Source organism: Neodiprion virginianus, chromosome 1 (genome assembly GCF_021901495.1).
Source record: "Neodiprion virginianus isolate iyNeoVirg1 chromosome 1, iyNeoVirg1.1, whole genome shotgun sequence".
Taxonomy (NCBI): Eukaryota; Metazoa; Arthropoda; class Insecta; order Hymenoptera; family Diprionidae; genus Neodiprion; species Neodiprion virginianus.
Window position 1 is genome coordinate 6,358,381 of NC_060877.1, and position 24,226 is coordinate 6,382,606.

The window sequence follows — 24,226 nt, forward strand, 5'->3', positions numbered from 1 at the left end:
CGAATGCAAAATCCGATGACTAATGTAAGTTTTACCTAAAAATCAAATTGAAATCGAATCAGCTGCTGTTACGCGATTCTACGATTCCAATTTCTGACTCAGCCGAAACGATCGACGTGAATTAATTTCAAGCATTGTAGGCGGTAATTGACTAGAGGAAAAAAAGAATGCTAAAAAATGACTAGCTACAATGCCGGAATAATATGAAACCCTATTGTCTCGGCTTTAAATATGATCGCAGGGTTGGTGCAGAAATGCATACGCAAGTAATTGCATGGGACAGGTATTCAGTATGCAAAACTCACCTATACCGTACGGAGATCCTTGTTAGCTTTGTGGTTGAACCACCGAAGGTGGATGACCGAGGGTACGAAGAAGAAGAAGAAAAACAAGAAGAAGAGGAGGAGGAAGAGGAGGAGGGGGAAGGGAGGGGGGAGGAGGAGGACTTGCATCTCTGCACGATTGGTCGACCGTTTTCCAAGACTCGATGTATCTACTGATTCCGAACGAATCGCAATCTATTTTTTCGATTTTAAAATATCTTTTAAATCCATAATGATATCATACTTATAAAAATGACATCGGCTTCTGATTTTGATTGAATTCGGAATTGGAATTTTATTTTTCTTTGTAGACCACGCACTGTACTCTTATATATATATATATATATCTACTACTGCTACTACTGCTATTATTATTATTATTATTATTATTGTTGTTGTTATAAATATTATTATTATTTGAGAAAAATCAATTACGTAGCGAAAAAAAATGTCGCGTTAACACTGGTTGTATAGGATTGGTCCAAGGGTTCATTCCTTTATTTGTTAATAATAACATTAATAATTTTTTCAAACATATGTCAACGAAATGAAAAGGGTTGCTCGTTTAACGGTAGGTTTATATGTGTGTATATGTACATGTTCGGGAACATACGATTAAAACTATTAGTAAGCTAACTATATATATTTCGCGTATTTTTTCTTTAGTTTGAACGTTATTCGTTTTGTTCTTCAACGATGTACGAATGATAGGTTCGTCGATCGTGACTTAAAATAAAAAAATAGTAACACGACAAATTGATTTAAACGAATGAATAAATAAATAAATTTACGCAGCCGTGAAAGTTGTATTATTCATGTTATTATTATTATTATTATTATTAATAATATATGTATATTATAATGCAGCATTGAGCATCGAGTTTAACTTTCGTTTTAAAATAATTTATACCGTTTATTGTTTACTTTTTCAATTTTCTTTCTCTACACGTCGATTTGTTTTATACGTATAATTATTATTAATATTAATTCCTTTTCTCGCGCGTGTGTCTGCATGTAATTTTCTTCGCTTCCTTCATTTCGAGTTGCAGTGTCCTCACGATCTCAAGTATCATGTGCGAATATTCGCGATACAAGCTGGAATAACCCGATGAGTCGCAGGACCTTATTCTCGAAATATCGCGTATCAAAATAAGTTGCCAGGACCTTTTTGAAAAATGCCGAATACTAGACAATACTTTTCATTCCTAAAAAGCACAAGATGTTCAACGCTGTGTTGGCAATTTTTTACCATGATTGAAACGCACGGATAGATGCGTATGAAAAATATTGAAAGGCGAATTTGCGAAAGATTCTCACCGAGTTAGAAATTCCGGAAAAAAATGACAATTTCTCCGAAATATTTGTCAAACTTGAGCATTTCGATTTGGCCCTGGAGCTCTGAAGAGTGCGTGAAGAATCTCGGCTACGTTATCATTTACTACGCTTTATAGATTTTGGCCTCACCTCCACCCACGCGATACGCATAGTGCTGCCTAAGGCAGTGATTTTTCTATTTTAATATTGGAATAACACGGTGTCGCGGATGTATTAATCACGAGATAATGACAGCCGAAATTACAACCGTCATCAATACACCCGATCACCCTTCGCGTCACGTTCATCAAGTCCGTGTCACCCGCAGGCACGACGAAAATGTGCCCACGATTTTCGCCCCTCTCACGCCTGTTTCGGATGAGGTGCCGGCGCTGGAGGCTCCGAACGAAAACAGGACAACAGGAAGCCGGTGTACATTGCGAAGAGAATGGTAATCGCGATCAGGGCGTACATGTAGATGTTGAGCTCCGGCTGACGGAACCTGTTCTTCCTGAGCCAGTCGAGGACGTCTTCCTCGTTGTGGAGATCACCTGCGGGGAAAAGTAACCTCACCAATTTTCGACACCGCAAACTCCTTCCACTCTTATATCTCACCTCGATAGATGCTGGGGAATCTTTTCCGGAAGTAGACTATAGCCGGCAGCTTGGTGACTCCCCATTTCCGGGCGTAACGCGGGTCCGACATCTTGACGAACGTTATGTCCAGGTTGTCCGTCTCTCCGTCGATTTTCTCCAATTTTTCGTTGACCATTTCGCTCTCCTTGTGATTGTTCTCGTCTAGGGAGATACGCGATAACGATCGAACGATTAGCGATAGAACGAGTCGAGCGGTATGGCCGTGCTTGTAACTTACAGAAAAACACGGTGAGGAATTCATTCTCGTCGAGGAGTTTATCCAGCATCTTTCTGTTCACCTCTTCGATCTCGTTCTTTATCTCAAACACATCCTGGGACGTAAGCCACTGGAGTACCTTGTCCTCTTGATTCAGATCACCGTCGTATATCAGCGGGGTCTTCTTCCGGAAGTATACGAGAGACGGAACGTTAAGGACGTTGTACTTTTCGGCCGCCTCGGCACTCGCTATCTTCACAAAGTCTATTCCGAAGAGATCGGCCTCTCCGTCGATCTTTTCGAGGGCTTCCATGATCTCGTCGCACTCCGGACAGTCCTCGTCGTCTGGAAAAATCGACGTGTTACACACCCAGACATCGTCAACGATATTAAACAACCCCGGTTAAAACGTACAGAAAAATACTGCCAGGAACGGTGACTCGTCCAAAAGGCGTTCGAGCATCCGGTCGTTGACGGATTCGATTTCGTCGGCGAGTTCCCGATTGTCGTCGTCGATCAGCCACTCCAGAACCGAGTCCTCGTTCTGCAAGTCACCTGGAATAACCGGCAAAGAGTCACTCGCGCGATTTCCACCTTCTGGCAAAATGCTGCAGAAGTGAAACCGCCAACTCCTACCTTCGAACAACAACGGATTGCCGTTCCTGAAGTAAACTAACGCCGGAAAAGTCTTGATGGAATATCGTTTCGCCAGCTGTGGGTCCTGGATCTTGACCATGTGGATGCCAAAGACGTCGCACTCGTCGTCGATCCTTTCCAAACCATCCAGTATCTCGTCACAAATGTGACAGTTCTGTTTGTCTGAAATGAAAAATCACGGTCATATCGGCATCGAGCCAATGTCCGACCGTTACTCACAAAAGTAGACCGCCAAGTACTGCGTATCCTCAACGGAAGCCTCCAGCATCACTCGCGTTATCAGTTCTATCCTGTCCTCGGTTTTCTGGGTGATCAACCACTGCAGGACTTCCTCCTCTTCGGAGAGCTCACCTGCGATGAAAAATTTAGAATCTTATTACGATTAGTTCTGCAAGTGGATGGACGGGTGGTTCAAGGTGGATCATCTAACCTTCGAACACGTTCGGAGTCTGCTTTTCGAAGTAAACCAGCACCGGGAAGTCTGTGACTCCGTAGTCCTCGGCTATCTTGTAATCCTAGGAATGACAATGGGGCGTTAAAGAGAATGAAAGCTCTGGGTAAAGATAAGGTGACGAGAAAAGAGAGAAAGTAGACGCGACTTGACGAACCTGGGTCTTGACAAATGTAATACCATATCTGTCGCAATCGTCGTCGATGTTTTCAAGCTCCTCGAGAATACCGGCGCACTGTTCGCAGTCGTCGCTATCTGTGGAAAATACTTGAGAGTTAAAACAGAAAAAAGTACCGTCTCAGCTGTTGCTTTTCGTGAAGAAGATGCGTAAAGTGTACGATGGTACGGTATAATGATTAGTGATTATGTATAACGAACGTGATCAGAGTTGCGATGATCATCTATGTGCAATTAGTTTGTTCTTGCTGTTTTGTCGTGTGTGCAATCATGTGCTTGGATGATTTTGTATGAACGTGCCGATGATGAACGATGGACTGTTGGTGGTGTCGATGTTGCATGTTGAAGAGATAATTCTCATGAAATACCACACGCTCACACACAGACATTGAATTAAGGTAAATCTACGAAAACGCTACGGATCAACGGAACGACTGTGAGTGATCAAAACTAGGGGATCTAAACTATCGCATGCTTATTCGGTAACTCTAATAATACGTAGCTTCGCATGGGGATAATAGCATGCTGGAATTTTACTGGTTGGTTTTTTTTTTTTTTTCTTTTTAAATTAATTTTCGGGAACATGGACGACGTGGCAAGGGGGGGGGGGGATAAATTCGGTTGATCCTATAATACATCTGCCGCAGAGCGTTTATCTCCGCTAAAAATTGAACAACGTATTGTGCAATGTGAAACTCTTGTATGTTGTTTGACTACAACGAACGAGTTCGGATAATCCTCCGGTAATATCCTGCACGCAAGGTGTGTAAAAATGGAAAATCGAACGGGGCACAAATGAGAAATATTAAACGTGGTCTTGATCATCGACAGTGGCGGGTCCAAGCTAATTGTGCGGACTTGCGAACGAAAACTGCGTACTACAAATTACTATATATACGAGTAAATTCAGACTGTATCAGGGTATACAGGGATCAGTTCTTGTACCATCGTTATCTTCAGCAACCTCGGCTTCGGTATTCTTCTGCATCTCCTGTTTGTGACGCATCTGCTTGCGATACGCTTTCGACTGGCACAAGTCGCAGAGAGTTCTGTTCCCTGCGGCATTCGTTTATAATCGTGTACAGCTTTGGTAGGAGGTAGAGTTAGACATTATTGCATTCACAAAGCGTCGCCGAAATGAATAGATTAATAATAATAATAATAATAATAATAATAATAATAATAATGGTAAACATAACGGTTACGATATCGTAACCAGAGGCTCGATTACACGCGTTGCGAACCAACGAACAATGTTCCGTAACTCTTTGCGCTTCACGCGCTATCGATTACATAAATCTGCTCGAATTTATGCGTGAACCACGCCGACAGTGTCAAACGATCGTTAAACCCTCGTCAGGAACACAGACATAGCTCTCCGTACTGGCTGCCGCAGAAATGGAAAATTGACAGAGCGAATCTAGCGTACGACAACGTATAAGGTATGACCGGAAAAAGTCGCGATGAGCGAAGTGCAAAGAATTCACGAACGCCAAGCGTCGCATTATCGTATACGTGTGAGATAACAATAATAAGCATGGTACTGGTACAGCCAGAGAGAGAGAGACTAAAGATACATTCCTGCTTGGCAGTTGGCAGCGGCCGTGGGACTGTCAGACTTACAAAAGTACACAGCCAGAGCATCCGATTCCCTGATAAGGTGGAGGAGGTCCTCGCCTTCGAGAGCCTCGATCACTTCGCCGAAAGGATCCTTCTGGGTCAAAAGCCACTGGAGAATTTGATCCTCGTCGTAGAGATCGCCTGCGACAAGGTGAAAGGTCAGTCGGGTTCGGACAGAGGATTATCGGATTATCTGGAAGGGTGATCCTACCTGCGTAGATCACAGGTTCCTTCGATCCCATTTTGAAGAAGAGAATTGCGGGCAAGGCGAAGACCCCGAACTCTTTTGACAGTTGCCTGTCGTCGATTTTCACGAAATTTATCCCCGCCCCGTCAGCCTCGTCGTCGATGTGCTCGATCTCCGCCAACACTCGACTACACTGCTTGCAGTCGTTGCTGTCTAAACATGGGTTAATTCTCTTCGTTAACCGCCCTTATTTGTCCCATCAATGTAGACGCTTTGGATACAACTTACGAGTCAAAAAAAATAAAAAAATAAAAAAATCGGTTCAAGTGATATATCCAGAAACGGTGTGAGTGAAAAAACGTCTCTACTGTGCGACACAGAAATGTTACCGAGATAATAGCTTTGCTTTGACTCGTCGATTCATCCCCGAACTTACAAAAGAACACGGCCACGTAGTCGGACGTCTGGCGAATCTTGTGAAACATTTTACGATTCACGCGTTCGATGTGATCGGTGAGTTCCATGTTCTCGGGGTTGGTAAGCCAGTCGAGGATCTCCTCCTCGTCGTCGATGTCTCCGTCGTAGTTGATGTACTTCCCTTTACGGAAGTATGTGATTCCCGGCGGGTTACGGAAACCGTACTTCTTGGCCATCAGACGATCCTTCATCTGCACAATCTTGATGCCGTACTCCGCTGCCTCGTCGTCGATCAGCTCGAGGTGGCGAAGCACTCGGGGACTCTCCGGGTCCTCTTCCTTGTCTGAAAGTCGAAGGTTATTTCCTCTGGTTAGCGAGCTTTCGAGTCGGAATTGATTTCGACCTTTCGTACACACTCACAGAATATGACGGCCAGGAATTCCTTCGTCTCTATGTACCTGACCAGAGTCTCCCTGTCGATCTCTTCGATGCTGGCGTCGTTCTTCTGCTTCACCATCCATTCCAACACTTCGGCTTCGTCGAGAAGGTTACCTGGGATACAATACTGCGGTTTACTGCCATTCTCCTTGGCCGCCGGTATCCCCGGCGTTAATTCCTTGCAACTCAAAGACTATTAAACGCGGACAACGAATACTCTGAAAATCATTATACAAAGCAACAATTGGCTCGCTTTTGTAACGGTATACAATTCGTTATTCTTGTCGAATATATGTATATATAGATATTTGTGTATATACTCGGGTTTTTTTTTCCCCCTACAGACGGAACGATTCGCTTTTCTGGGTAATCGTTCTGGAATGGCTTTTGAACAGACTTTGCTTGCAATACAGGTATTTGTAAATTTATATATACATACGTATATGATATTTATTTATCGACTTTAGTCTCTGGCGACTTACCCTGTATAATTCCCGTTTTGCCCTCGACGCAGCGCCCCAAAAGTTGAGAGAAGTCAAGTTCACGATACAAGATGTGTACCCTATTTTAGATAGAGGCATACCAAACCGGCGAAGAGGAACCCAGAGACAATGTGCAGCCACCGATATGCTTCCAAGTCCTTATTCGTTTATTATTCATCGTGTGTTATAGTGTGATGGAAGAAGAGCCAAGCGCTTCGTGATCTACTCAACTTCGTTTCATCTTCGTTTTAAAATCCATTCAAACTCGTTTCAAATTCAATTTTCAAAAAGAAATCCTCTCATATCCGAGCTTGGCTCTCCTCGTTTTTGTACGATAATATCTATGTGTATGTCTTTGTGCATGTAACAAGATTTTCGAAGTCTCATGAAAAGTTTAACTCTCATTGTCAGCAGGGCCAAGCAAAGATAAAGGATGTAACGATTTAGTAGTAGGAAATATATTTATTCTCATATTATGTTTGTCATACATGTTGCGCTTATATGCATTAATAAGACTATAGATTGTTTCTTTATTTGTTTCTTGTTTTGTGTATTTGATTTTTTGTTAACGAGTTGTTGTTATTATGATTATTATTATTATTATTTTACGTGTACCTGCGTAACTCTAGTATAGTATAATGTATATTGTAGGTATATAGGTATGTATATATATATGTATATATTATACGACCATCCGATTAAAATTTTACAATATACATTCACAGATTTAATGTATACTTTGCCGCAAAGTAAATTTCCCGATTGTTAAAAGATTTTTTAATTCACCATGTCGGGATGTATTATATATAACATATATGACCATACGATTACCGTACATCGTGTGCATACGTAACAATGAAAATTTTTTCTCACAAAACTTTCAACTTACAATTTGACGGCAGAATTTTGACAAACACTTCGTTACACTTTCTCTACAATTTATTGTTCGATTAGCCATCTCGGCGGTTGATAATCGATTTTTAAGTATGTACAGACGGTGACAATAGTTCAAGTAATTTAAGCACAAAACAATGTACGTTTATGTATTTTCGAGTGTCTGTGTATGCGTATTAGCGTGCGCGTGTGTGTGTGTGTGTGTGTGTGTGTGTGCATGTTCGTGTGTATCATTTTCATTCTCGATGTGCGCAAGGGTGTATACATCGATTTCATAATAATAATATTACATTATTTTAGGATAACAAGTTCCCTGATTTAATTTTTCATTGCTGTTAATTTGAAAGAATCACCTTTACGTATTCCTAGCTCGGTGTCGTTTACTAATCAATTAGTTTATTTCAATATAGCATCCTTTGAATCGGATGAAAAAGAAACTATAGAAACCCCATACGGAATAGGTTTTAGTGAACAATCTTGAGTAATTTATTTTTAACTCCTTTCCTTGGTTCATATAAATTTACTTCTCTATTCATTTAGGGACGGATATATTAGTATCGGTGATTTGGCAGGATTACTTTTTTTGTTTTTTTTTCCACAGTTTAGTTTTTTTTTTTTATCTTCCTTGTACGTAACAGTGATGAAAACAGAAACAGAACGATTTTCATGCGATGAAAATTTATCGTAGATAAATTATATGATACACAGATCTGTTCGCGTTTAAGATAATAAATAATAATTATTAACGGTTGGAGAGAAAGGAAAAAAAAATATTGATGATAGAAAACAAAGAGGAAGAGAAAGACAGAATTTAAATTTGAGCGACAACTGGTGCATGCTGCCAAGCGTGTGATACATACATGTGTGTACATATAAGTGTAATCAGGCTTATTAATAACATGTTTGTTAGAAATGATAATAAAATGGATAATATTGTTTGAAGAAAAATGAAAGGCACAATCGATTTTGCAATTACTGCATATTCTACATACTCCTGTGCGCCGATTTATGAATGATTCAACGATTCGACGCGTTCGGTGCACTTGATAAGACTGAATGATCGATCTACGGACTGAACTAATCACTTGTTTATTCTGAAAAATGAATCCAAGTACCATCGACTCATTCATAATAGAGCACGTTACGCGATGAAGTAAATAAAAATTTTTCAATGCACTAAGAATAATTAATAGCGAATAGATGAAGGATGACCTTTATAGTAAATGGAGGTTGATATTACAATAGTTAAAAATAATATTTATAACTCAGTATAATAGGTGAATAAATTGAAATATATACATATTTGTATATTAAATATATAGGAACACCGCATGATCTTTGCGTAACAAAATATCAACATTTGTCTGACTACGGGTATAAGAAAAAGTTGGGCAAAAAAAAAAAAAAAAATTTGAAAAACAACAGTGCAAAAGAACAAAGTTTGTAACATCGAAAGGAACGATAAATTGATCAAGAGTCGAAAAAAACAGAGAGAAAAAAAAAAAAAAAAATTTATCAAAAAATATTCTCGACTCTTGTCTGCCCGCGAAAATATCATTTGACGACTATTGCGACGCGTTGAATAAAATTAATCAAGGTTAATTCATACATATAATATTTTATACAATTGACGATAAGTACGTACTCGCAGATTTTTTTATAGGTACATATATATATATATGTACAGACTTGAGAATTCGATAATTGTACCGATCTTATCGACGATGATGACGTTCTCGATACGTATCAGTAATGGCAAATTGATTTCCTTATCAATAATAATGTCTCTTCATCAATTGCCGATATTCCCACCTCTCCTTTCGTACGTACAATATTGCGGGGTTTAATGTTGTTTTGGTGTTTTCTGTTGCTCCTTTGAATATCCCGACTATCGACGTTGGTGTCACTCATGCTGACGATAAATTAGCCGATAATTGTTGATCGTCAATCGAAGCTTCCCGTCGCGTTAAAGAACTCTTGGCATTTTAACGACCGTCCGATTCGCAACCTAACGACGGGTTTGATTTTCCTCTATCCTCCTTTCCGTCTACACTCTCTTATCGAATTCCTTCGAAGGTTGTCGTCGGTATTCGTCTCCTCTCCGAGTCTCATAGTTCAAGGTCAAGGTCAAGGCCAAATACTCATCTCGCGCGATCAAACTGCGTTCTCAATGTTTCGGCTATATCTGGCTCTCTCACGCATTCTCTCTCTCTCTCCCTCTCACGCTCTCTTGCCATTTTTGCAACTCGACTCCCTTTTCCCTGCTTCTCTATCTCTGTATCCGTATTCATATCTCCTCATTCTCTCCCCCTCTCTCTCTCTCTCTCTCTCTCTTTCTCTTTCACTCTCCTTCTCTTGCCTCCTTCGCTCGATTTATCTCCCGTTTCTCTTGCCCTAGACCTTGATGAGGTACGGAATCCCAGCTACAACTGCAACATCCAGGCCCACGACTCTCATAGTATACGATTGATTATATACTTTTCACATTCGAATAATTACATCTTTCTTTTCACCTCATTTTCTATTTTGTTAATGTTATTTTTTTTTTTTTATTTATCGGATAAGCGTATGGATTATATTTCTCTTTTTATCTTTATCTTTATTAGATGGCTCAAATTCTGGATACTGCTGATACTGGGTTTTTTTATTTTTTTTTTTAGCGTTGCGTATAAGCATAGCTCCATTCCGAGATAACAATATCGCGTATCGCGTATAGAACTTTATGATTTTAGGGATGGCCGAAGGACTCGCGGTAGTGCTGGCAGCCTAAAAACTCCACGTGACAATGCATAATTATGATATTCGTATAGTTTTTCTTCAATTTCACGTGACGTAAGTACGTAGTTATACATACATGCGTGTAATATAATAAAGGAAGGTCTGTTTGAACATGGATAAAAACGTCTACTCTTTTTCTACATCATCGTCGTCATCGTCGTCATCATCATCATCCTCATCATCATCATCGTCGTCATCATCATAAACATCATCATCGCCATCATCCTCCTCCTCCTCCTCTATACACATGTCTCGCAACGCCTCTGACTTTTTTTCATTATTATTTATTTATTACTATTATTATTATTATTATTATTATTATTATTATTATTATTATTATTATTATTTTCTTTTCCTTTCTTTTCTTTTTTATTCTTCCTCTTTACTGTTTTTTCCTAACCATTTCTCATCTCCGGCGAGTAATGAACGAGTCCCGACTAATTTAGGCGACCAGCACTGCTCCGATCCACTGCTCAGTAACCACTTCTGCGTGTACCCCGCGATGTATCTTCAAAGACCACGCAGCCGCGTGGCGCCTGCATCTGTGGTGGAACACGAAAGTGTCATGCCTACCACTTGGTGTGGTGGGCTTTCACTCGAAACTCGCGCACGATACTCAAATTTCTCTATGTATATATATTTGATTTTTGTTTGTTTGCTTGTTTGTTTTTTTTTTTTTTTTTTAAATTTTAATCTTTGATCTATTTTTCTTTTTTTTTTTTCAAGGTTTTCATATTTCTCTACGCGCGAGTTATACGTGCAAGCCCTGTGTGTTTTACTTTAATTTTTTTTTTTTCGCTTTGTGCGTGTGTTAATATATATTACTCTGTACGGGAATATTTATCTATTTCATATGTGATATCACATAGAACGGTTACGGTTAAGTCCCTGCCCCTGAAAAAGGTACCGCACCCTCTAGTAATTTTATCAACGAATATCGATATTTCGAGACAATTAGAAGTGTACGAGAAATTTAATGCAACACGGGCAGTGACTTAATCCGCGATGAATTTATTTATCGAACGTGGGTGGGCTTGGTTTTTCACAGAGATGTACGGGTGTTGGCTTGAAAAATTAAAAACGGATGAAAGAAAAGAGGGTTAGTTAGCGTGGATGTATATATATATATATATAGAGTTTGAGATGAAAGTGAAACGGGCCTCGGGTTTGAACGTTACTTGAATGAAAAAATGTTCGGCCGGGTTGCATTTGCGACTTTTGTGTGTTTACGGTTCGGTATCTACCACAACCAATTTAGATATTTACCACTTCCGAAGAATCCCTTTTTCCCCTTTCCTGATTTGCTCTCCTTAGCCGCGTTCGCCGTCGGAGAAGAAGGCGCGGCAGAGGCGAGGCTCGCCGCCGACTTTTTGCTGTCCTTTGCCGAGAGCTTGTTTATCGGCTTTAACGGCGGCGCAACCAGCTTTGCCGAAGTCACCGTTCTTGATTTCATACCGTGCTTGCTCGTTACCGGACTGGCCTTTGCGACTTTGGTGCCACGTGCCACTTCGGCTGGACAGCACTGGTAAGGCGCATAGGAAGGAATCGTGGGTTTCGCACTTTTACCGCCCATCCCGATGTAGAAACAGCCATCGCCTGCAGTCACCAAATACATGCGAGTCAGACAAGAGAATTGGCTAGCCTGTCGGGATAGTTTTTTTGATTTTTTCAATCATCATCATCATCATCATCATCATCATCATCATCATCATCATCACCATCATCATCATCATTATCATTATCATCATCATCACTCTCAATGCGAGCATGGCAATATAAAGCAAAACGTGCAGTGAGTCAAATGTGGAAACAGAAAAAGAAAACGAAGAAAAAAATTAAGACGGAAGAGATGTGTGACGTAAAAATGTGTGAAAAAAAATTAAGGAATGAAATTCAAAATTATCGCAAGAAAGAAAAACGAAGACAATACTGTAACGACCAGTCTGCAAGGACCAGCCTCCGGTTTCTATACGTCATCTGTACTTCGCATTATTATCGTGTGTGTGTGTGTGTGTGTCTGTGATAACAACGACAATAATCATAAATATTATAATAATCATAATAATAATAATAATAATAAAAGTCAGCAGTTAGTAGCAGGTGCGGAAGACGATGAAATATCACAATTTATTATTAAATATCTTCCGAAAACAACGATGAAAGAAAAAAAAAAAAAAGAAAAAAAAAATTGTAAAATACGAAAGGTAATAACGACAAAATAAAAATGTTGCAATTTTGGTATTTGTTGTTTTGTTTTTTTTTCTGTTTTTCTCTCAAACATTTGTGCTATTACTTCGACAATTGCGTGTCGCGGGTGTCGGTTTTCTTTCTCATGCTCCGTTTGGTTCTCTTCTTTGGATAAAGCTAGCAATTTCCTTTTTGCCGTAGTTGGAAAATTGTGAAAAAAGAAAGGTAGATGAAGAAGAGGAGACAAGAACAAAAGTATATAAAAAAAAAAAAAAAAAAAACAGAAAAAGAACAAATCGCAAATGACAAATAGAGGTATATAGACACGGAGGCTAGTCCGATTCTCTCGACTACGAACTCGCCGCAGACGACGGCTGTCAAACTCACACGCGTTATTATTATATACTCAACAATCACACCTTTTTTTTTCTCATTATATGCAGCAGGTATGTCTGTACGTAGGCTGTGGCATACGGGGTATTTTCATACTCTATATACATTTATATACAAGGAATGACAACAATATGACTTGCAGGGTGATTTGTTTCTGATGTTATTTATTTTATTTACTTTTTTTTTTGTTTTTTTTTTTTTTTACGTTTGTCCTTTCTGCTTATTTTTTCTTAATTTTCTTATCACCGAGCATTTCATTCTACGGATGCAAAGCACATGCGTTGATCGGCATAGTATGTTAAAGTCGCGTTTACGGGTATATTTATAATGCGTATACATATAAGATGACTAAAGATGGTGCAAATACGCCACGCTGCAGCTTCGCTAATAACAATATATATATACATATATATATATATATATACACATGTACCTATATCCTATAGGTATGTTCAAAAACTACGCTATCAGCCGATTTTCACCTGCCATGCATCGCAGAGTAGAGAGAGGACATTTTATATGCGCGAGGAATAGCCACGGTGAGGATGGTTCTGCCGTTTTTTAATACTTGTCGTTTTTGTTTTTTTTTTTTTTACTTTCAATTCTCATCACTTTTCTCGAATGGGATCGCATCAAGGATTGCGTGGTTAGGCGAAATCTTCATGCGGTACGCCCTCTCCAGCCCAGCTCAACCGCGAGCAATGGGTGATCAACGTAAAGAAAAAAAAAAATAAATAAATAAAATAAAAAAAATCAAAAAAACTATTTAAAAAAAACAACTCTATGTTCCTCATTAGATATATAGATATATATCCAGCAAACTTTTACTATCATTAATTAATTATTGAATGTATCATTCGATTATTATTCAACCATGTATAATATATTATCACTGAATATTATAATTCTACATATCACAAGTTGTTGTTTTTTTCATTCTCTTATTGTATTGGTTTAGAGGTTTTTTTTTCTGATTTAACTCTTGCTATTTTCATTTTCGTCACGATGCATTTTTTTTTTGTTGCTTTCTATTTTAAGGAATTATTATCACACTGCAGTTTCACACGAAGTCCGTATGGATAATAAATTGGCACACTTCGATGTCACGTATATTTATAACCTATCTACGATCTCCGTTTCTTCGTTGGTTTTCTTTTTTACCTTTATCTACGATTTTCTTCACCGCTTTGTTCACTGTTTTTACACTACCGGCACCCTCGACGTCGTCATCATCATCATCATCCTCATCATTATCACCATCGTCGTCGTCATCATCATCTTCATCGTCTGATTCATCATCTTCATCATCATCATCATCATCATCATCATCATCATCATCATCATCATCATCATCATCATTATCATAATTATCGTCATCATCGTCATCATCATCATCATCATCACTATCATTACCTGCATATTAATTAGTACCGGTCATGCACAGTGCAGACAGACGATAAAAACATTATTTACGTATGTAGTGTGCGAACGCAATTGGAGAAATGAAAAATGTAATCGAAAAAAAAAGAGGAATTTGTGAATGTAAAATTGTTGTTCAGGATTTTGTATACACGTAACATAGTGTTTCATTATAATTGTATAATAAATGTTCGTATATATACTATATGTATATTATATGAATAACCCTCAGACTTATGGAATGAGTGTCTTTTTTTTTTGCATAGATCATGATTCTTCCTAGTTGTTCTAAGCGGAGGGGCGCTTTTTTTTTGTTATAGAGTAACGTGTTACGTACATGCAAGTATTGTGTAACTGATAAAAAAAAAAAAATTATAGTTTGAGAAATAGATCAATTAAGCTGGTGATGCAGCGTCAGTGGTAAAGAAAAATAAGAAAGAAAAAACGATTTTAAAATAATAAAAAAACGGCATAATAATTGTCAACCGAACAAAAGTATCGTCATTTCGTTATACCTGTAGATATATTGTGTATATCGAGTGAAAAAATACTGCTGTATCGCGAGAAGTAAATCAAGAAATTGGTACACATCGAGAATAAAAGTAAAAAAAAGCATCCAGCGCAACGTAACACAAGCCGCGATTATTATCGCAGAGATGAGAATAGTGAATAAAAAAAAGTAAAAAAAAAAAATACGTCGTGGAATACGAATTGCCGAAACGACGCGAAATTTGGGTGTAACTACGGTTTATGAAAGTCTACCTACGTAAAACTGTACCATAAATGCAGTAATAAATCACGTATCGAAGAATTTTAAATATAGCGATGGGCGGAGATGTGAAATTTCTTGTTAATTAATGAGTTAATTGATTAGATTAATGGCAGTGGCGTGATTGCCTGCTTATTTGTGTGTGTGTGTTTTGTCATGTATAATATGTATTAGGGTGTGTTGGGTATTATGTATAATTCATGGTGAACGCGATGGCGGAAGTGTAACCGGGGTAATGACCACAGCGTATGTGTTGTACTTGTACCCTGGTGGGATTGTTATAACCGATATTAAGGTGACAAAAAATAATACGCCAGTAATAATAATCATCATCCTAGAAACTTGCTTACTTTTCTGTTCAATTAGCCATTCCAGAACTTTGTCCTCGTTCTTAAGATTGCCTACAAAAGTTATACAGTGATTACGTTAATTATTGAAATTTCATGTGCGCGTGCAGTTTTTTTTTTTTTTTTTGTTTTTTTTTCTACTTTGGTTGATTCAAATCTCTATCAAGTCGAAATCTCATTGACTGAAGCCGTCTGAATCCTGAAATGAAGGATGCAGTTTCCCGGATTTAAAGTAATCATAGGATCTGCGATATCGATACATTTCTATTTCTCAATACTCCACCACTATCAAATACAAAAGTGCGTTCATCGGGTGAAGGTTCAGCGATGAATTCACCTTTCACCGTCTAGCAAACGGACAGCAGGTCGATAGTTTGCAGTTAAATAACTTTGCTGAACAAATGAATTGAAAAAGTTACGAAGACACAAGTGCAATGTTGGAACACTTTGCGTGCTTGAAGCACACTTGTCGTAAAACAGAATAATCGTGTAAATTTCATTTCCGTAAATTGTGTTATATCACGGATCTGATCCATCATTCTAGAATCCGACAATATTTCAGGTTTATATTAAAGAGATAATATAGGTAATATGTGTATTAGTGAACTGGGCAAGGACAATATGGGAATGAATTTAGAATTTCAATAATCAGGTTTAATTATCGGGTTCGGGTGTCGGGATAAACGCCAAGACAAAAAAAAAAAGCATTCGATGGCTTACCGTCGTACATGATGGGCACACCAGTCTCGTAATAAACAAGTGCTGGGAACGAGAAGATGCCAATTTCAGCGGCCAACTTGGCATCTTTTGACTTGACAAACTGAATGCCATGTTTGTCCGTGTCGTCGTCAATTGTCTCGAGCTCCTCTAGAATCTCAGGACATTTCTCACACTTGTCATCATCTGGGACGAGAAATTATCTCCTAAATATTTTCTACGCAACTAGCACGTTGAATTGTCCAACGGAGCTTCTCCTCTCATCGACAAACTCCAGATTTAGTTTCAGAAAATTCTTCGTTGACGAAATCGTATCAACTTTTCACACGCATACTCACAGAAAAATACAGCAAGGTGCTCAACGTCGTTGATCAGTAGCTGAAGAGTCTTTCTGTCGACACTTTCGATGATGTCAGGCTGCGAGCTGTGCAGTTCCAGAACCCATTCGAGGATCGCCTCTTCGTGCATCATGTCACCGGCGTAAATCTGGCGGAATTTATGCCTGTAAAAGGCGAGGGCCGGGAGAGTGGGAAGATCGTATTCCCGCTCGATACCCTCGTCGGATATCTTGACAAAGTCGATGTCCTTCTCCTCGCACTCGTCGTCGATGTTCTCCAACTCCTGAAGAATCTTCTGGCTCTTCTTGTCTCCTTCTCTGTCTGCAAAGTAACAACAAGTTCTTGTTCCAGATTTGAGAACCCGCTCGATGTCCGACAGCAGAACGGTTTACGAACGGCTTCGTTATATACTCACAGAAGAAGATAACGACGTGGTCGTTCTCGTCCAAAATGTTCTCCAACATCTTGGAATTGACCTCCTCGATCTTCCCGGGTATCTGAAGGGTGTTCTCGTCTGTGACCCATGACAGAACCTCGTCCTCGTCGTCGATGTCGCCGCTGTATATCAGGGGGTCCTTGTTCCTGAAGAAAGCGAGAGTCGGGAAAGTCTTGATTCCGTGTTTCTTCGCGACGCCGGTGTCCTCGGTCGTCACGAATATGATTCCAGTTTCGTCGAGTTCGTCGTCAATGTTCTCCAGCTCGAGAAGCGTCTTGTCGCATTCCTCGCCCTCCTCGCAATTACCACCTGCGAAATACGATTCGCCGATTAGATCGGCGATCGGTGAACGCTACCGCAAAACTACTCACTGAAGTAAACAACGACGTATTCGTGCTCGTCGATCAGGTCGACCAGGATTTCATCCGTCACCTCCTCGATCGTCGCGGTGTTCTTCTGCTCGATCAGCCACTTGAGAACCTCGTCCTCGTTCAGAAGATCACCCTCGTAGATCGCGGGAATTTTCTCCTCGAAGTAAACGAGCGTTGGTAGATGATCGATGCCGAATTCCTTGGCCTCGGCGTCGTTGTCCATTCGCACGATGACGATACCCTCCTTTTCCAATTCGTCATCGATGTTCTCCAGTTCGTTCAAGATCCGCATATCCTGCTTGTCATTTTTGTCGTCTGAAACGTTTCGTCGAAATTACTTGCTCGGTCATACTTCAAGTACTCCTCAACGGAACTTCGTTTCTTTCATTCGAAAAGCAGGGAATTCGTTTAAACTTGTACACTAAAATATCTCACAGAAAAGAACGGCCAGATACGGCGTGGTCTCGATCAACTTCTCCATCATCTCGTCTGTGATCTCCGGAATTTCACTGTGTCGTTTCTGGTGCAGAAGCCAACCCAGCAGCTGGTCTTCGTTCATGAGGTCACCTACGGAGTGTGAAAAAACGAACCAATGATAAGTTATCGGCCTCTTACTCTTCACGCATACTTAACACTGCACCAACCTTCGTATACGTGGGGTATCCTGCGTTCGAAGAGCACCAAAGTGGGAAGAGAGTCTATGCCGTACTCCTTGGCCTCTTCGTCGTCGTCAATTTTAACAAAGGCTATGTTGTTTTGATCGCACTCATCGTCGATGTTCTCCAGCTCGGCGAGTATCTTCTGGCTCTTTTTCTGGTCCTTGTCGTCTGTTGACAATTAATCGTATTGAGATTACGCAATCGGCACAATTTTGGACCAACGATTTCTGCTTTGTCAATGTCAAACGTGTTTTTCTCCACCCTCAACTTCATCCGGTCAATGATTCCGTCTTTAGTACTTACAAAACAGGACAGCGACGTATGGCATTTTCTCGATTATCAAGTCCAGCATCTCGTCAGTAACGTCTTCGATCTCGTCGCTCTTCTGCTGATGGTCCAGCCACTTGAGAACCTTGTCCTCGTCCTCCAGGTTCCCCTCATAGAGGGTAGGTATACCCTTTTCGAAGTATAGTAAGCTCGGAATCTTTTCGATTCCGTACTCTCTGGCCTCGTCGGCGTTGTCGATTTTCACGAAGACTATTCCCAGCTGGTCGCAATCGTCGTCAATATTCTCCAGCTCGTTGAGTACGCGCAGAGACTTACGGTCATTGTTATCGTCTGGTGTTGAACGTCGGAAAAGAGAAGAAAATCGTCAGATTTTAACGACCATCCTTGCGCTGCACACAATATTATCGACACCCTTGATTTTCACTCACAAAAAAGTACCGCCAGAGTTTTTCCCTCCTTTACCAGACGGTCCAACATCTCGTCGGTGACGTCCTCGATTTCGTCCTTCTCCAACTGCGCCAAAAGCCACTCCAAGATCTCATCCTCGTTTTCCAGATCACCTGAAATCGATCCAGTGTTGGAAAAAATGAACCTACCCGAATGATTCTAGCAAAAAATCCGAGTCAACAAACCATCGTAAACGTTGGGGAGTTCCTTTTCGAAATAGACGATAGCAGGTACGGAATCGATTCCGAAGTCTTTGGCGGCTTTGTCATCGTCGATTTTGACGAACTGGATGCCATGCTTGTCGCAGTCGTCATCGATCTTCTCCAACTCGGTGAGAACCTGCATCGAATCCTCGTCTCCATGATCGTCTACGAAAGATAGAAGAATCCACTTTCAGTCACTGCACCGAGTCTCGTCTATGAAAAAAAAATGGATCAAAATTGCTAAATAATTACGAACAGAAGAGGACGACCAGGTTGTCGATGTTCCCTATCAGGGTGTTCAAAGTCTTTGCGGTGACGTCTTCGATTACGTCTTCCTCGTCGCCGGTGCTCTTGTTCGCCACGAGCCACTCCAAGACGTCCTCTTCCTTGCTCAGCTCGTCTGAAATGACGACGATAGTAAAGCGGAATGTAAACCAAGCTGGTGCATCAATTTTCTTCGGTCGACTTACGCTCGTATATTATCGGGATTTGATGCCTGTAATAGACGAGAGCTGGAAGCGGTCCGAGGTTGTACTCCTCGGCGAGATTCTCGTCGGCGATTTTAACGAATCCAATGCCCAGCTGGTCGGCTTCATCGTCGATATTCTCAAGCTCTTGAAGTGCCTTGATGCATTTTTTGCAGTCCGGTTTGTCTGTCCCATTTTAAAGCAAAAGAACTTTACCGCACTTGACCTCGGCGTGGATGAAACATGCGTTTTATTATGATTTGTGAAAGTATATCGACCTAAGCTACGTAAAATTGGCTGGGAATGGAAAGAGAATGGAAAAAGTAATCATTAAGTGTCTACGGATCTGAAAATCAAAACCTTAAAAAATTGTATAAGTTAGGTGTATTATACGGTATATGAATCAGCGCGCGACGAGCTTAAAAAATAAACTCATTAGCGCGTTTGTTGTACGGAATAGGGGGTGAACCGCGAACGGCTGGTAATTATGTAAAGTTTTAAAAACTGGCAAAAATCCAATATAGAATACCTGACGTAATATTGGCATCTACTCGCCGGATGCTGCAACCATGCAAATAGTACGTACAATGTGCGTTAGCTGTTGATCGCAGGCTTTCTATACACGGTATGATATTATACCAAGCTTCTCAAGCTCTTTTCGAAAAGGACTCAGAAAATTAGAATGAAATTAAAGTCCATCGATCAAACGAGGAACGAAGAAGCGGGTCACGTGGAAATAAACTAGTTTCACAAAGTTTCGCAAGGAGTGGAGAACATTCGGATCAAATTACAACGAGCAATGTGGTTTACTTTTCCCCTCAAACGTAGCGAGTAACAATCGTATGAAGAAATTAAAAACCACGAGCGCACATGCAGCAGATGCATCGTTCTATTTTCGATCTCGTTGAGACTTGTTAGAACATGTATATTTGTGGTTACTAGAGGGGTACGTAAAGTGCATACCATGGATGTAAATATGTATGTACGTACGTATTTATCTACAGAAACAAGCATACCGTTCGTGTGTCGTACGTGTATCTAACTAAAACTCTACAGGAGGAACACAACGCGTGTGTGTGTGAGTGAGTGGACTTTCAAACGGCTAACAATAACTGCATCTATAAATCACAGCACAAAATATCGGCGCAGCATATGTGTAATTTGTATAAAAAGTCTAAAAATTAATTCCCAGCTATATTAGTGAGATAAAAAATCTTCCAATTAAATACGCAAGCTGTACAGGGTGTCAGGGTGTAGGTACATCTCGCACAATTCGTTCGCTGATCAGTCTCGAGGTGGGGTAAATATTTAAATTATAACGAGGTTGACGGCTGTGCGAGCAATAAATAAATGGGTAAACAAATTCGTGAACGGATGCACATATATATGTGTATATGTATGTATAAATATAGGTATACGTACAACACTTGGCGTGCAGCTCGCGTCAGAATCGGAAATATATAAATAAGAATTTTATTATAGATTTTTTACGTGACATCGCGTATTCACGACCGGTGTAAATCACTGATCTCGTGTATATAATCTCGATCATGCAGTTGATGTCTACCGACAGGTAGACTGGTAGGAAATAAAAAACGAAAAAAAATAAAAAAAACATACCGCGGTATAAGGTATGAGAACAGAGACGAAAAGATGAGAAAGAAAAAATTCGACTAGTAGACCGTGCAGAAGAAAACTTGATCCGATGTTGAGCTTGCGGAATGCTGCGGTGCCATTGCGGTGGGGTTCTCGATTACGTCTTAAGATTCCTTCGAGAAGATACAAGTGTGAAAGAAAAAAAGAAAATAAATAAATAAATGACGAAAACATTGCGGAAAGACTGAAACTAATCCCGATTGAAAAGCCTCGCGGCTAAATTTGTGCGACTCGTCGCCTCGCTTCCGTTTGCAATTTCCGGAGTGCATGTAAAGAACGGTGTCCGTTTGTTAATTGGGAAAGCCTTGCATGTGTCCGCGGGGGGTAAAAATAATTGTGCATGGATGTGAATGCTCATAACGGGCAATATATAATTGTGCCAACACAGCAGCAGATTCAACTGCTTCGACGCCGTGTAAAAGTGTACTTACTAGAGCTGACACCCGAGCACCTCTTCGTGTCAGGACCTATCCACACCAACACACACAAAAGGTTGACATATATGTTTTATTTACAGGTAGTATACTGTTGGATTGAAATTTTTGTGGAATTCAACCACCTACTTGTGCGAGTGTCGTTGCGTGCCGGACGTTATTATACATTTTTAAGTCCGTGGGTATGCGATCAGCTCCGAAGCTACGAATATATGTGTGTACTTATGTGTGTGAGTGTAAGTATGTGCCTTTGCAATATTTATTATCATTAGTTTGGCCGACAAAAGCTGCCTCAGAAATTTCACATCGGTCGCGTGCAAAGACGGAACCGTTTTTCGTCTTCGACGTATTTTGTAGATTTTAAAAATTTTTAATTAAAGACACGCACGAGGTTGGATTAACAGTTGTGAATTTTTACACCGACTAAAACAATAATTTATTTACATGCAACTATTTTACGGGATCAAAGACGAGACACAGATTATTCCTTAACCCGAGGTTGTTTTCGCGATAATTACAGTTAAATTATTTTATGCAACGTAAAAAGCCGAGGCACAAGTTAAATATTCCTGGTAAGTTTTCTCAGCTTTTATCATCGTCATAATTCCACATTTTTTTCCCGATATTTCTCTGTGATATATTCATTTCTTTTGATTATTCAAATTACTTTTCATTCCGCGCTCTTATTCTACGCGATTATACCGACAGCCAATCGGTTTTAACTTTCTTAAAGTTATATTCCAATCACCTGTTGTAGTGAAATAAAAATGTTGATAACGCAACGATGCGCGTTAGTAATTATTCGTTACATATACGTGTATCACGAAATCAAATACGAAAGATTACAGTTGAATAGGGAAAGTATTACTCACAGAAAAGAACCGCGACAAAATCAGTCTCCTCGACGATTTTCTCAAGAATCTTAGCATTTACTTCCTCGATCCTGTCAGGCAGATCCATCGCTTCCAAGCTCGTCAAAAAATCAAGAACATTTTCCTCGTCCATCAAGTCACCTGTAAACGGATCGGAGGATTTTTTATTTTGTCTCAATTGCAGATAATAACATTTCAGCTATAGGTGGAACCTACACGTCATACTTAAGGTTTCGCGATGTTGCCTCGACTTGCAAAATATGTTATGAGAACAATCTGGCTCCCTGCCAGAGGATCGCGAAACCTCAAATTCATTACCGAGTGGTGACGTGTAATAACCACAATGGATGTACGCGATAAACATTTCACGGTTAATTTTTTACCTACTTTTCATCTCTTTATAGCTAGGAAAGAATAAATATTTCTTCAACAGAGATTTCAAACAGCTCACCTTCGTAGATGATGGGAACCTTCTCCCGGAAGTAGGTGAGAGCTGGGAAGGTTTTGATCCCATATTGTTTGGCCAGTCGTTTGTCGTTAATCTTGACAAAGTCGACCCCAAACGTGTCCGTGTCGTCATCAATTTTCTCCAATTCCGCCAGCACTTTATCGCATGTTAAACAACTTCTCGCATCTGCCAAACAAGAAATCCGTAATATTAGATTAAATTTGAAATATCAGTCACGCAGTTTTAGCCTCGAAAAATTATCGCAGTAAGTATCTGAAATCGATATTTTATCATTTTTGGTTCTTTCAAATTTTTTCGTATTCTACGAGGCGAGAGAAATTCGTACGAAAAGCAGAGACTGCAAAAAAAAAAAAAATTAAGAAATCTTGGACCGTGCGAATATCTTGCGATGAATTAATTGTACTCTTTCGAAAATGACGCCGTCCATGTTATTATTTTTCTCATTTCGCCGAACAGAGGCGAACGAATCGCAATATAAAATCCAAAACCCCCGCACGTGCCTCACGTGCGTAAAAAGAGCCCGAGTAGTGACGCGGCGTATACCACTTATAACGTCTAAATATACCTAGCGTAAAACGACGAACCGATTATAGTATATTGTATAACGTTTTGCTTTCATGCGTTTATCTTTTCTCTACGGAATAATATACCTATAAGCTAAACCATTCGAATAAACGGTCCGGCTGTAGCCGACAGTTTATATTTGTGATTTTTAAGACAGAAAACGTCCGCGCAAACAACCGTGACGTAACAGGGACCCAGTTTTCTCTACAGATTACAGATCTGCTTGCAGTGTCTCGAATGACGTTTCTGAGAAAGTGGAAATAAAAAAATAAAAAAATTAGGTCAACTATTTTCATCGAGTGAGCGAATAAAACGAAGTGACGAGTCACTAATTCATTGGTCTGAATCAGACGCGTAGATGTCCTGAAATTTGTTCAAATTTTTCCAAACCACTATCGTTTTTCGCCCGTAAGGAAAAACTTGAAAGAAATTCAACCCGGTCATTCGATCAAGCTGCGATTTCTCCATATTGTAAGTCACTAACAGTATTTCAGAGTTTCGCAACACAATTTGCGGATGTAAGGTATTGGGTTACAAAAATCTCTGATCTCTTCCTCTCGGCTCGATTCGCTTGTGATTGCACTGCTCGAGCGTCTCGG

General features: G+C 40.0%; 1 protein-coding gene across 4 annotated transcripts in view; it reads right to left on the bottom strand.

Moving 5' to 3' along the window:
- Positions 1-794: 794 nt before the first annotated feature.
- The window catches only part of LOC124296686 (uncharacterized), a 28,335-nt gene continuing 4,903 nt past the window's right edge, over positions 795-24,226 (bottom strand). The window contains exons 2-28 of one of the 4 annotated variants that reach the window (XM_046746921.1): positions 23,046-23,228; positions 22,595-22,735; positions 21,720-21,755; positions 19,636-19,818; positions 19,422-19,565; positions 19,148-19,330; positions 18,944-19,075; positions 18,531-18,845; positions 18,213-18,395; positions 18,004-18,135; positions 17,569-17,883; positions 17,177-17,506; positions 16,762-17,082; positions 16,427-16,609; positions 6,420-6,551; positions 6,019-6,342; positions 5,607-5,795; positions 5,399-5,536; positions 4,721-4,831; positions 3,756-3,853; positions 3,578-3,662; positions 3,367-3,498; positions 3,127-3,309; positions 2,905-3,045; positions 2,512-2,835; positions 2,253-2,435; positions 795-2,188 (exon numbers count right to left, since the gene is read on the bottom strand). In XM_046746921.1, the coding sequence (XP_046602877.1) occupies positions 2,001-2,188; positions 2,253-2,435; positions 2,512-2,835; positions 2,905-3,045; positions 3,127-3,309; positions 3,367-3,498; positions 3,578-3,662; positions 3,756-3,853; positions 4,721-4,831; positions 5,399-5,536; positions 5,607-5,795; positions 6,019-6,342; positions 6,420-6,551; positions 16,427-16,609; positions 16,762-17,082; positions 17,177-17,506; positions 17,569-17,883; positions 18,004-18,135; positions 18,213-18,395; positions 18,531-18,845; positions 18,944-19,075; positions 19,148-19,330; positions 19,422-19,565; positions 19,636-19,818; positions 21,720-21,755; positions 22,595-22,735; positions 23,046-23,228 (5,009 nt within the window). In that variant the 3' untranslated portion in view covers positions 795-2,000. Of the gene's footprint in view, positions 2,189-2,252; positions 2,436-2,511; positions 2,836-2,904; positions 3,046-3,126; positions 3,310-3,366; positions 3,499-3,577; positions 3,663-3,755; positions 3,854-4,720; positions 4,832-5,356; positions 5,537-5,606; positions 5,796-6,018; positions 6,343-6,419; positions 6,552-16,426; positions 16,610-16,761; positions 17,083-17,176; positions 17,507-17,568; positions 17,884-18,003; positions 18,136-18,212; positions 18,396-18,530; positions 18,846-18,943; positions 19,076-19,147; positions 19,331-19,421; positions 19,566-19,635; positions 19,819-21,719; positions 21,756-22,594; positions 22,736-23,045; positions 23,229-24,226 lie in introns of all 4 variants that reach the window. The other 3 variants (XM_046746922.1, XM_046746925.1, XM_046746924.1) reach the window with 3 other exon arrangements.